This window comes from Centruroides vittatus, unplaced genomic scaffold, assembly GCF_030686945.1.
Source record: "Centruroides vittatus isolate TY-2023 unplaced genomic scaffold, ASM3068694v2 contig_391, whole genome shotgun sequence".
NCBI lineage: Eukaryota > Metazoa > Arthropoda > Arachnida > Scorpiones > Buthidae > Centruroides > Centruroides vittatus.
This window is the reverse complement of record NW_027122207.1, coordinates 2,507,988-2,521,992: the sequence shown is the minus strand read 5'-3', so window position 1 is coordinate 2,521,992 and position 14,005 is coordinate 2,507,988. Positions and strand designations below refer to the sequence as shown.

Genomic DNA, 14,005 nt, shown 5'->3' with positions numbered 1-14,005 from the left:
AGCAGAACGTAAAATTACTTGCGATTCAAATTACATACAAGCAGAGCAACAGCTATTAAGGAAAGTAGATAAATCCATACACTTCATAATTACGCTATAAAAATAGGTTGTGTTCGAGTAAACAAAACACCGCAATAATTTTATAAAGCTGAATATATTCATGAATATTTAATATTAAATTTACTTAAAGTCTGTTTTTTTATCAACTACTTTATTCGTTTGACGTATAAATTTTTTAATTCAAGTTTTATTTTGTATTAAAGTTGATTTTAAAACTATGAAATTAAAAATTTAACGTGAAATTCGTGACTTTAAATTAATTCAAGGAATGACTTTATGTCGATGTATGCAATTTTATATTTACGTTTAATATATATTTTTTTTATCTTGTGTGTAAAATTACATTTTGTTTATTATATAATTCAATTAGAGAAATTAGAATGTTAGATTAATTTAATACTCAGATTTACTGTATGTTCAGTCCTTATTTTGTCTAACATTTAGAACTAAAAATGTGGAAACTTCAGTTAGAAAAAGATATAAATAATAAAAGATTTTACTCAACAAAACGAATGAAAGGATAGAATATTTATTATAGATAAAATAAATAAAATTGTTTATTTTATGTGGTATTAAGCAAATTAAAATTTGGGAAAATTCTGCGTAGTATTTATTCTAATTTAATTTACTAAATAACCTAAATTTTCTAAAGTTTATTCAATATTTCAGCACATTACATATTGTAAAATTGGATACTAATTAGATTTGACGCTTAAAAAAATATTTAAGTACAGGCTATATACAGTAAATCCTCACTAACTCGTACTAAAAGGGAGTGAAGACTGTCGAGTTAGTTGAATGTTTTCTCCGACGACGTGGAAAACGAGGTGGATATACAGTGCAGTAATTTATTACGATCAACTCTATACAGAAGTTTTACTGAGATTTAGTAGGTTATGTTGCTGAATTTATTATTACAGGAAATGAGCTCGAGAAACTTCATGACAGTACAGTATACAACAATATAGTAGCTTTAGTAACTTACACTACAGTAGTATCGCAAAGTTCCAAATATAGAAAATAATCTTTAATTATAATTTTTCTACAGTTTATTTAAATTACTCTTTCGAAACTTTGTGCGGGTTATGCGAAGTTCGAGATATCAGGATTTAATTTCATATTTAATATTTTTAACTGTATGCACGTTTACAATAAAAATTCATCGTAATGTCCATAAAAATGCATAGTTTGTTGGATCTTCTTGAATTCAAATAATTGAATGAATAACTGTAAAGGTTACCCAACATAATGGATAGTTTTTTTTAAATTTATTTATCTTAAAAGTTTCATTCTGTACGAAACTTATTCAGAATACAGACAATCGAGAAATAAATCGTATATTGTTAAACTTTCAAATAGAAAATACTTACTTGAAAATTGTATTTCATTGTAAAAAATACCAACAAGTAAAATTTGGTTATCATATTTTGCTTCTTAACTGATTTGCTTGCATCACGATGTCTTAGATGAGAACAGGAGGAATCTTTATAGAAAGAAGTCGATAGTGCATTCTAAGGCTGCCTACTGTTGAAGAAAGTCTGAAACTTTTTATCAAATTCGCTTATAAAATCTTTTACCATAAATAGAAATCAATCATAAAATAGCTTATTATTATAGAATATTGTGTTGTTTTTTTTCGATTAAATACGTTTTTCGTTCACTAAATTTGTCTATTGTACGTTAAAAGAAAAAAGGAAAAGAAAAAGACTATTATGTTTGTGAATAGGTTGAATTGAAAGTTGTGCTTTGGAAGTGAAAGAATAAAGAATACAAAAGAATGCGAATATAAATGCATATTTTGTTGTATTATTACGGTAAAATTGAAAATTATTTATGATTCTTGTTAAATATGTAATATTTATATAAAAATATAAATATTGCAAATATTATAAATGTTTAATTTAAAGAATGATGCGTGAAGATATCTATTTTAAACTAGAAACTGTATCACGTTAAATTTTTATACATATTTTTTGCTTTATTCAAAAAATCGTATAGTGATTTGATAATTTATTCATACTAAAACAAAATATCTATTATAAATATAAATAAGCCATTTTTTAATTCTTTTGTATTAAATAACAACAAAAGTTTTTCGCCGACTACATTTTCTTGTTTACCCGTTTGTTCAACTTTTCTTCTGGAGATTTTATGTAATAAAATAATGCCATAATATCTCCGAAGAAAAGCAACATCCACGCATTAAATTAGTACAATGTTTTCTACTAATTATTTGTATTTATGTAAGAATATTTTTTAAATGAATATCTTAGTTTTTCAGGAAAATTCCTAATGACAAAAGCTATTATTTCCGAAAGTGAATTGTGTTAGATAAATAAGGAGAGGGAAACAGAGCTTAAAGGTTAAAGACTCGAAAAGTTTTAGATATAAATTCTTAGTAACTTAGATGTTTAATAAACCCTAATTCTATCGACTTCGGATGTAGAAAATTTCAATTAATAAAGATTAATTACTCGTTTCTATAATTAATCGAAAATATTTTCTCTTACAGATATCAAAGATCTCAATTCCATCCTGAAAGAACTTAAAGAAGCTGTTGTAGAATGGAATAACATGTTACTACGTCAGTTAAAGTTAAGAGATAGATTGATAACGAAAAGAGATCAGAGTTTTGATGTTATTACAGCCATTTTGCAGGCAGTTTCTCTTAAAAGAAGTGAGTACCGTATCTATTCTTTGTAAATAATGAAAAATAACTACGCTAGAGAATATAATGAAAAGCAGCATTCGAATACATAATTAAAATCTGTATGCACAAAATTACATTTATCAGAATCTCAGTGAGAGAACTTCATAAAAAATTTATCAGTGTAATTTAGTGTTCTAAATTTTGTATTTTAGCAAAATTTATCTTTATTACATTAAAGAATATATTACAAATTCCATATCGAATTTCTTCTTTGTCAGGAAAGAGATAGAGAATAGATAAATTTACGAGCAGAGAAAATATTAAAAATAATTTGATTTCTAACTTATTTTCGTTACACGATTTTGATTTTTTCCATAATAATTTACGAGCAAATTTGTAAAATAATTTTCGTGTAGACACTTTATAACACAAAAAATGTATATAAATAACAGCATTAAAAAAATAAAATTGCTCGATTCTAAAACGAAAAATTAACTTGATCATCATAAATCATTATATTGGCTATAGGCCTATATATATTTTAAAAACGTTTGCATATTAAAGCTTTCTAATTTAATATTTAAGTGTAAATAGTATTTAAGTTTAAATTTTGCTATTTATTTGGGTAATCCAAAATTAACTTCTCTAAAGACGTTTCGCTTGAAGAAAGATTGACTTTCTATGGTATCTATTGATAGTTGATCCTGACCCAAGAGAAATTTCTGTTCCCAGTAGCCTAAGTATCGAATAGAAATCAATCAACATAAACAGTTATTGACGTCACCGATTATTACATTCTATCGAAATCAATAAACTTTTGTCATTTCTATTTTTACTATATATACCGACTATGAATCAGCGTAAGTTAAACCGCATTGGCAAATAATAACAAAGTATACAAACATAAAAATTTGAAGTTATATTTAAAAGTCGATTTTATTTCTGTTCTGTCTCGTCTACAATATTGTTTACAAGAAAAGACTTTATAATCATTAAAAAATTTTTAATAAAAATATCACTTTGATGATATCAAAAATTTATAGCGTAGTTACTTAAGCAGCTGAAAATTAACGTAATGATCATTAAGACGAAACTTTAATTATTTTGTATTAAAAGAAAAATAAATTATTATATAACCAAGCAGAGAGATTGCTTTAAATAATGAAATAAATACATCAAAGAATAAGATAAGAGAATCTTCTCAATTAAATTAGACTGTTGTTAAAGTTGTGAATGCAAGGTGATTGAACCTTATCTTTTGAGAAAGCTTTTTGGAATCTAAATGGAGTCAAAAATAAGTTCCATTAGTCTCGTCAAAATGGTGCCTGTCGAACACGGATTTTTCATGTTCTGTCTATAAAGTATTCCATTCGAACAAAGGAGAGAAATTCTATTTTTCTTGAAAATTTCTTCGACTTCCTGTTTTTATTTGAATAAATGAAAACAGAATATCGAACGATTGAACTTATTTTTATATTCTAGAAACGAAATTTAATACGTATACAATGCTTCATTTTTGTAATTAGACTGTTTTTGTAAACTATTTATAGTTCTAGATAAAAGTATTCGACGAATTTATCGATTGCAATAAATAGTTGAAACAACTCTCGATTTAAGTTACACAATTTTACTTGAGGCATTCGAGTGAATTCCACGTTATTCCCGAGATCATAAAATACATAATAAAGGCATTAGTAATTGGTTGATATATTTGAAAGGCCAATATTCACAAACGAAGGAAAATTATCGAATTTGGCTTTGTTCCAGTTTGTGGCATGCCACAAAAATTCGATAATTGCATTTTTTTTCAAATTATTTCTATATATACATATCGTAGGCCTATATACAGTACATATTTTGATAATTATCGGATATAAACTGTGGTGTTTTTTATATTATATATATATATATATCTAGCTTTTACAACAAACTACTACCACGACAGTGATATTTTTGACCTTATTAAAATTTATTATTAGAGACAGACAGATCTAGTTATTAAATCGAAAAGACCAAGCATCGCGTAGGCATGATTCCAACTTTTAAAAATTTTCTCGCCGATTAATTTCGTGTAATGTCGGGTAAGAAGACGGGAAAAACTAAATAGAAATAACATTAGCGAGGACGAAATGCCATCTGTTAAAATAATTCAATGTAACAGACTTTATAACGTTTGTAATTACTTTTTGTTTAAATCTTCCAGAATAAAATCCATTTTCTTTATAATTATTTTTCAGGATACGAATCGCAGTCAAATGCGTATTCGTATTGAACAATATTTTATTTGCTATAGGTTTTAAGTACTGAATTTCTGTAGGAAAAATCAATATTGAATTTATTTTTGTTATTAATGTTTTTAAAATTCTGTTACATTTTTTATTTAATTCGATAAATGAAATAATAATAATAATGTTTTATTTTAGACGAATATATTAAATTACTTCCCTGTTTTGTTTTTCAGTTATTACTTTTATAAATCTAATATACTGACCATTTCACAAGCATAACTAATCGTAAAAGTTAACATGTTTTTGTTCGAATAGATGCATATTTATAATTGTTTCTTTACATATATGCCTATTGTATACTCAGAGAAGTATATACTCCATAATATACAGTATTTCTTCTAATTATTTTTAAAATTTAATTGATTTAAATAATAAAAAAAGCTTTAATTAAAAATATACACAGTATATACAGTACATACACATATTGTATAAACCAATAAGTGTATAAATATACGTTAATACTTTTTAAAGACGGAAATGCACCTGGAAAAAGTTAGTAGCTAGAAAAAATAAAAACAAAATTCAAGTATAAAGACATCCATTATTTTGCTTTGGAAGATTCTAGAGATACAAATATAGCAGATTTCAATAGCGGAATTTTGTTGAATTATCGCTTCGCTACGAAGCTTTATAATCAAGGAAACATCACTAGGAAAGTATATTCTTTACATCGAAGAATATTTCAATATTTATCTATCGACTAAGTCAAACATTAAACGGATCGACTCAAAATATCCGCTGCATATTTCAAAAACCGAAGAAATTCGACTTAAATTCAAATATTTATATACTTATACTTTCGTTTTAATTAATTAATTTTTAACTTTAACGAGTTAAAAAAAAAATCTAAGTAAAAATTGTAATTTTACAGCAAAATTAAATCTACATAGATTGGAAGTTTTATTTTCTCGAAGTTAAATATTAGATTTTCAGTACACGAAATATAATGATATTAATTTTATGAGATTAAATCTCTTAAGTAAAGTTTTAATTTAGAAAGTTTAGAATGCTTCAGAGCGTTTTCATTAAAAATAGTCAAGTGTAGAGTACCCTTTTCAGATACCGTAGATATTATTTAATTATTTTAGTTAATCGTATCAAAAATGAACACGTATTTAGCATATCGACGTAAAACTTGTAGCATCTTGGGAGTAATATCGTGTACTATTCATCCTTATAACAGAAATTCCAGAGCACAAATATTTTACAATGATACTATTTCGATCGAGTTTTATTGAAAGACCTTACATTATCAAACTATTTTAATGTTTTTTTTCATACTAGAAATATTTTTCTAGAAAATTAATTACTCAGTTTATCGCACAATAATTTATTCATCACATACATTATAGTTTATGAAATTATATAAACTATATATTAGAAAAGAAATTCTACGATAAACATCATTTCCAACTAATTTCATTTGCTTGTAATTTTACGCGAGATCGACACTAATTTGGTATAAGTTTTAAACTTTATTAAAGTCATTATCAACTGATCTAAAAGATAACTAGACTTGTAAATTTAAAAAAATTAAACTATAATATCGAAAACATCGAATTTTTCCACTTCAAAATTGTTATTAGAGATTGTCGGAATTAATTTTAACAGTGAATAATTCAAAGCGAAAACCATAAGAGTAATCCTCTACTTTAGATTATCATTTTTGATGTGTTTTAAGCCTTACAACCCCAATATAAATCCATTAACAAACAATGGAGACGATAAAACGCTTACTAGAACAGGTTTTATGATGTCCGTCGTTAAAGCGTTAATTAAAATATTAAATGACTTTATAATACCCAATTAATATTGAATAAATATAAATAAAACATGGAGAATTTATGCTCACTAATTAAAAATTAAATTATATTTGAGATAAAATAAATCTTTAGAATCGAGAAAAAGTTTTATACTAAATTGGCAATATTAAAAGAAATAATATAATAATTATATATAAATAAAAAAAGAACCAATAATAAAGTGTACGTTCAAATGGGAATTTATTAGACCAGTAGCATTTCGATTTTCCTTAAATAAGATCTATGTATTGGTAAAAATAAAAATAAACGAAGAATTCTATAAAAGAATAAGTAACAAGGTTTGCTACTATTATGTTTTTGTAGCGATAAGATTGAAACTCCAATGACATAGCAAAATATAGTCTATTTATTTATCAACTATTCAAAAAAGATGAATTATGAAAAAAAACCCCCATAATTCATGCTTAGAAACTCGAGTCTATATTTCACAAAGGAGCCAAATATAAACAGGTATTAAAAACTAAAATCTTTTTTAAAAAATACCTTAGAAAGTGTGATCTAACAGGATTTTTATTTGTAATCAGTTAGTTCTACTGAGTTCTAGAATACTTCCTAAGATGGTTACAGGAAAGAAAAATCAATCATTTTTGTGTTGCTGTCTAAAATCTTCCAATTACGTTTTACGTACAAACAAAAACTTCTAGATTATATCATCTCAAGACATTAATAGTAACTTTATTTTTTATTTTTACATTTGCCCGAAGTCAGATAAAAGATAGCTAAATTTATTTTTATACGCGAATAACTTCAATAAAAAGAGAAAAATTCATTTTTGCGTGCTTTATCGCGATAGTGCGGTATCTGAATTAAGGAAACCGGAGCAGTACGTATCGATTAGAAGTCGAAATCTGACTTTTAAACTTGTTAGGTATCGAAATTCGAACGGCATTTAAAGTACTATTCAAATTTATTTACGAATTTATCATTCGTTCCTTTTATATAAAAAGTTTCATAAAATTAAGATTAAAAATTTAATAAGTCACAAGACCTTCAGAATGATTTGTCATTAAGGAAGTGCAGAAACTGTTATCACTTAACATTGGCAAGCTAGAAATGAATTATCGAAAGTCTCTTTCCCGTTTCAACGACATAAAAAATGCATGTAAAGAATATTTTTCTGTGTTTTTTTTTTTGGAATATTTCCAAAAATCTTCGCAAGTAAAAAAATGAAACCAATAACGTAAAACGTTTTGATTCTTAAAACAAAATTGCCACATACATTATATTATTATTATTATTATTATAAAAATATCATTATATGAATCATAATTATATTTCATATAGAATTAAAGTATATGATTAACGAATATTCGCTTGGTAATATAGTATCTAGTAGAATAATAATAGTAACAATAAAATAAAGGAAACTGTTTAATTTATGTAACACAAAAGCCACTTATGTGCTAAGATAATGGATAATTATATCAATTATAGAGCACTCATCTGTTTCCAGGAGACAAAAACAGCTCTTCTAATCGATATTATCGGATATATTGGTAAGGTGAGCTGGGAATTATATAGAATCGGTAGCGCATATTTAATGAACAAATTTCGACAAAATTTTCATAAATATTAATGCCTATCTCAATTCTCGTAACTATGGAAATGCCGAGAATAATCTCTCTCCCCATGGCGATAGTGGTTGCCTCCCCGTACAAAAATCGATGAAAGCAGCAGGCACCCCCGCACTTCTGTCGAACTATCAGTACGGTGTTGTTACTATCCAAGACTGGTTATAGATAGATTTGTGGAGGAGAATAGGTGGATTAATGTTTAAATCGAACGGAATTACCTGGCGAAAAATGCAGTCCGTCGTTCCGATATTCAATGCTAAGAGGGAAAGACGAACTCTATCCATTTTCGCCTAACATGGGGGTTAAATTACAACATACTGTATCCGTTCTTCTTAGAAGATCTGTTAGAAATGCGACACGTATACTCTAATTTTAATAAGTTTATAGTATATTAATTATCGTATATATTTTTGGCTTTTTGTCATAACTAACCATACGGTCATTTTCCTGTTAAATGGATCTGTTTCGAACATCATGAGTGGCTTCTTTAATTCTGCTCTTCAGAACCTTCGTCGTAAAGTTCCGGCTAATAAAGGTGAGTACTGTACATCTGATAAGAAAAATTATCATCAATTCACTTTTCACTTCCATATTGGTTTATGACAATACTTTGATGAACCAATTTGATTCTTGATGTCATTAATAATACAATTTCTTGTATGATATTTATACAACATGATATTATGGATTAATTATCAATTATATATTTTTATTGTTTGGGCTGTCATGTATGATGTACAATTTAAATCAATGTTTTCTTATATATATGTAATACAGTATTATGTATGTATGTATTTAACAAAGGCTGTGCACATGGGATTTTTGGGAGTTTAATCTTTTCCATTTAGTAATTCAAACAAAAATAGTATATAGTATGTTAAATAGTATAGTATGTAAAATAGTATGTTAATAAAATAGTATATTCCGTATAATTTGTATTCATTGTGTATTTGTAATGTTCCTTCTTAGTCAATTGTATTGTGTTACTCTATATACCTATATTGTAAAAACTAATAAACTATGTTATAAAAAAATATATATTTTTTTAAATCCAACCCTTTTAAAAATGCTATGCAACCAGCCTGTATTCAATGAAAGTTAAAAAATTCAGCAATATGCAATATGAAAAAATGTAAAGAATTATCATTTTCTATAATTGATTTTATTTCAACATAAGTAATTTCTGTTATTTTGATTTTCCTCAGGTGTTGATACCAGGATGAAGTTCAGTATTCAACCATTTCCAGGGGACAGTGGATTCTGTCAATGGCATGATGCAATGAAAATGGTTGCTCGGTTACCTGGAGGCATCCCACCAGAATTTAGAAAAAGAGTAAGTTTATATTTTATAATATTGACAAGTTTTTGATGAAAAAAATTTGTTACACAAACAGTCAAAATGTACAAAATTAATATAATTTCTTAGAGTACTTCAAATTTACATTTTAAAAATTTATAAGAACTGATTATATATAAAGTAGATTATTGATGAAATTATCATAGTATCAATATATTAAAAATTGAATTGATAAAACTAATATAATTCAACATCATTTTTTAATAATACCAATTTCAAAACATTATTTATAGCCTTACTATGAATTACTGACATTTGTAATTAATAATAAATATGGATTGCATCAATAGTAATCATTTTATGACAATTTATATTCATCTTTGAATAAAATTACTTTATTTATTGTATTTTTATATTGAAATATATTTTTGTCTGCACTTTTGTACAGTACATTATATGAAAAGAAATACATATATAAATATTGGATATAATAAATATTCATCTTATTTGTGAAGAAATTGTTTCAAAATTAGCTATTCAAAACAAAATGTACTTGAATAATTATTTATCAGTTTAAAAACATAACTTTGATAAAAGTATATTCAATTCAAAAGTCAAAATTGCTCATCTAATTATAATAAATCTATATCCATTATAACATAAATTTCACCTTAAAACTAAAATATTTGTATATTTCAGTTTTAATTAAGTTATCATCTTTACTTTAGGTACATCTCTACCAAATACTTTATTAATTAGGTCACCATCTCTAATTTTGAGAATAATAGATTTCCAGACATCTTTGATGGTTTGTCAGGAACGATTATAATTAATATTGATTAGAGATTTCACAAGGTTTAAGATATTTGCATATCAATAGAGCTAAGAATATCTAATTCATAAATATACTTATTTTATGATAAACTACTTTAAGGTATGATTAAAATTGTATTATATTTATATTTTTTTTATTCAACATATTTTATCTCTACAATAAAAAATTTAAATTTTGTATGTTTTATTCATAAAATATATAAAATCTAAACTGTTTATGCAGAGATAAAAATCATTAGTGCTCTATGTTTGATTTTTTCAATGGTATTTATTTACAATATATTTTGATTTGAGTTCAAAACTTTGTATGTTGTATAATTTTAAAAAGAATGTAAATGAAAACCAAATATAAATAAAATGAATATCTATTCATTACTTTGAAAATAGATATTCATTTTATAAGTAATAAAACATTTTTATAGTTTATAACAACAAACAAGAACTTAATGAATGCTAAACAAGTAAAATCTGAAAAAATTAAACTGTAAAGTTGTGTAAGGCTGAGTCAGTTCAGCATTAAAAATAGCATATTGTGGTAATTTATCTTTTAAAGTGTAAGAAAAATTGCTAATTGTTTATAGCAAAGAATAAACCAAAGGTAAAAAAATATCTTAAATATAACAATGTCATTTCAAGTGTTTTAAAGACAATAATTTTTTAAATTTAAATTAATGTTTCTTGACTATATTGAATTACTATATTAAATATTTAAAAAAATTAATTTTTTCAATTGACAAAAAAATTAAACAGAATAATGAAATTGTATTTTGACAGAAGTTTTAACAATATAACAAAACCTTTATAATATTCTATTAATCTTAATCTTTAAAAATTAAGTGTAGCTTGTGTGACTGACTTGCTTGAAAACAAACAAACAAACAACTGGCTTGAAGAGAGGTTCATAGTATAGCTCAAAATAATAATAATAATAATAATGACACGAATCTCAGAAATAAAATGAGCAACTAAAGCAACTAACGAGCTTTAATCAATACAAGCAAAACTCAAATACAAAAGATAACCCGTTTAACATACAGGCATACTTGTACTGTATAACTAGCTTGTTTTGATATACAATTTTATCTTGTTCTTCAACACGTTTACTTGCGCTCTGATGATGAGTTAGTAATAATAATTATTACTAACTCATCATCAGAGTGCAGTGCAGACAAATCAACAATAATTGTTTACTTGTCTGCTGAATTTGTCATGATTCATGATTCTTCTGTCTCTCTTGTCTTGTTTTCTCCCACACATTTTTGCCCAATAACCTTTGCTTTGTTTCACACACTGAACAAAGCTTCTCCTCTCTTGATTGTTATCCTGAACCCATTAATCCTATTAACTCCACAAATACCAAGGGACTAATCAACTGAAAGGATAAAGGGGAACAAACAAACGTGTGGTGGCTATGCCACAATGTCTTTCTGTTTCTAATGCATTCATAATATAAATTTGTTTTTTCTACAGAGAATATCTAAATGAGATTTTATTCATTTGTATAGTGAATCTATCATGTTGAGCAATGTGGAATAAATGAAACAGTGATGAAATAATTGATTCATGGTTAAATTAAATGGGTTTTTTTTCATAAACTGACATGTTTATGAATAAGTAATAATTAGTGATTATTATAAATTAATAATTATTTTGATGTCTAAATATACAGAATGTCTCCTAAAAAGTAATCCAGGCTACTAGCTCAGAAATAACTGTCAGATTCATGTATCCATGTATCATGTATCATGTAGCAATCATTGTCTACATGAGACAATGATTGCTTTAATACATAATTGAAGGTAGACTACTCATTGGTACATCAGTAAATTTTCTTCACTCCCAAAAATGAGGCAGTAAAATTACCTCAGCTCCAATTGTAGATAGAACTACAGTTCAAATTGTAAAATTATAGAGATCACAATTAGTGCATTCCACATTTTCAATTAAAAAAATAAACAGGATGTGCCAAATACTCTTAAAAATTTGAAGGGTGTAAGTTTGGCTTCCCTGTAGTACTGAGCTGCTTTGTAAGTGTTTTCTTCTCAAGCTTCAAGTAGTTTGTGATGTATTCTTCACTGACAGTTGTATATATTTTGATTTTATTAAAGATCTTACAAGACAGAAAGAAGGCTGTAATTTGAAACTTAACATTTTATTGCACCCAGAGAGGGTAAAACATACAAAAAAGAATAAAACAATTTTTGCAAATCAAAAACATTCATATAAACAATAAATCACTATTGTTTTGATTTTTTTATTGACTTTGTAGTTAGTTTTTTAAAAGTTCATTTTTTGAATAAAAAATTTGAAAAAAATGACCTGATCTCTTATATGATCTAATCTCAGTCTCTCTTGACTTAAATAAAACATATATTAATTTCTTTTGGGCTTAATATATGAGGTCTGTTCAAAAAACAATCAAAAACTTTATTTTTTTAATTTTTATTTTTCAAGTTAGATTATTGGTCCTTGTCCCCTTCAAAGTACTCCCCCCTATTCACACACTTATCCGAGCAGTGTTTCCACTTTGCAAAGCAGTCCTGATAAGCTTGTTTCAGACTGTCCTTTAATGTTTGTGACAAATTTGTTTTAATGTAATCAATTGTGTCAAAACAGCATTTTTAGTCTTTCAGCATTATTTCTTTTTGTTTCCAAAATTAAAATCAATCATAAAGAGCCAGGTCTGGTGAGTAGGGAGGCTAGGGAGGACAGTCATTTGATTTTTGGCACAAAACTGGCAAATTGACAAGGCTGAGTGATCAGGTGTGTTGTCATGTTGAAGAAACATGAGTTGTCTCACCACAACTTTGATCTCTTTTTGTAAATTTTTTCATGCAATTGTTTCAAAACACCTGCTTAGTACTAAGGTTGACTGTTTGACCTTGAGGCAAAAATTCAAAGTGCACAACTCTGATTTTCTGAACATGAGTGTCATCAGTTGAAGTCAAAGGCTTTCCTGGTCGAGGGTCACTTTCAACTAATTGACAACCACTTTTGAATCAGGTAAATCATTTATAACACTGCATATGACCTAGAGCATTGCCTCCATAAGTTTGATTCAAAAATTGAAATGTTTCCATAAAAGTTTTCCTACAAACTTCACATTGCATCGTTGCTCCTGTAAATCGCACATTGCAAAAATTGCCACAAACACTGAAACACCTTTCACCCAAAAAAACAATAATGCAGTAACAAAACAAGATATCAACAATCTGAAAAAAGCAGCTTAGTAGGTTATCATGAACGTAGTGTTGTCAACTTCATGACACTAGGACACTCTGTTTCTGCCCAATTCAAAAAGTTTGGTTATTTTTTGAACAGACCTCATTTCTTGGTTTCTCCACTGGGCCACCCCAAAAAATTCCTGAGGAATTTTTTGGGGTGGCCTCAAATTTACTGAATTTGAGGCCACCCCACTGAATGAGGATTGAAGAACAAATTTACTGAATTTGTTCCTCAATCCTCAGACCCAGGAACAA

General features: G+C 26.6%; 1 protein-coding gene across 3 annotated transcripts in view; it reads left to right on the top strand.

Annotated features, from left to right (window-relative positions):
• LOC136975895 (TBC1 domain family member 30) overlaps positions 1–14,005 on the top strand; it is a 101,877-nt gene that overhangs the window by 23,217 nt on the left and 64,655 nt on the right. The window contains exons 1-3 of one of the 3 annotated variants that reach the window (XM_067271054.1): positions 2,330–2,422; positions 2,573–2,737; positions 9,601–9,728. In XM_067271054.1, coding sequence (XP_067127155.1) covers positions 2,635–2,737; positions 9,601–9,728 — 231 coding nt within the window. In that variant the 5' untranslated portion in view covers positions 2,330–2,422; positions 2,573–2,634. Of the gene's footprint in view, positions 1–2,329; positions 2,423–2,572; positions 2,738–8,164; positions 8,931–9,600; positions 9,729–14,005 lie in introns of those variants that run through there. The other 2 variants (XM_067271053.1, XM_067271056.1) reach the window with 2 other exon arrangements.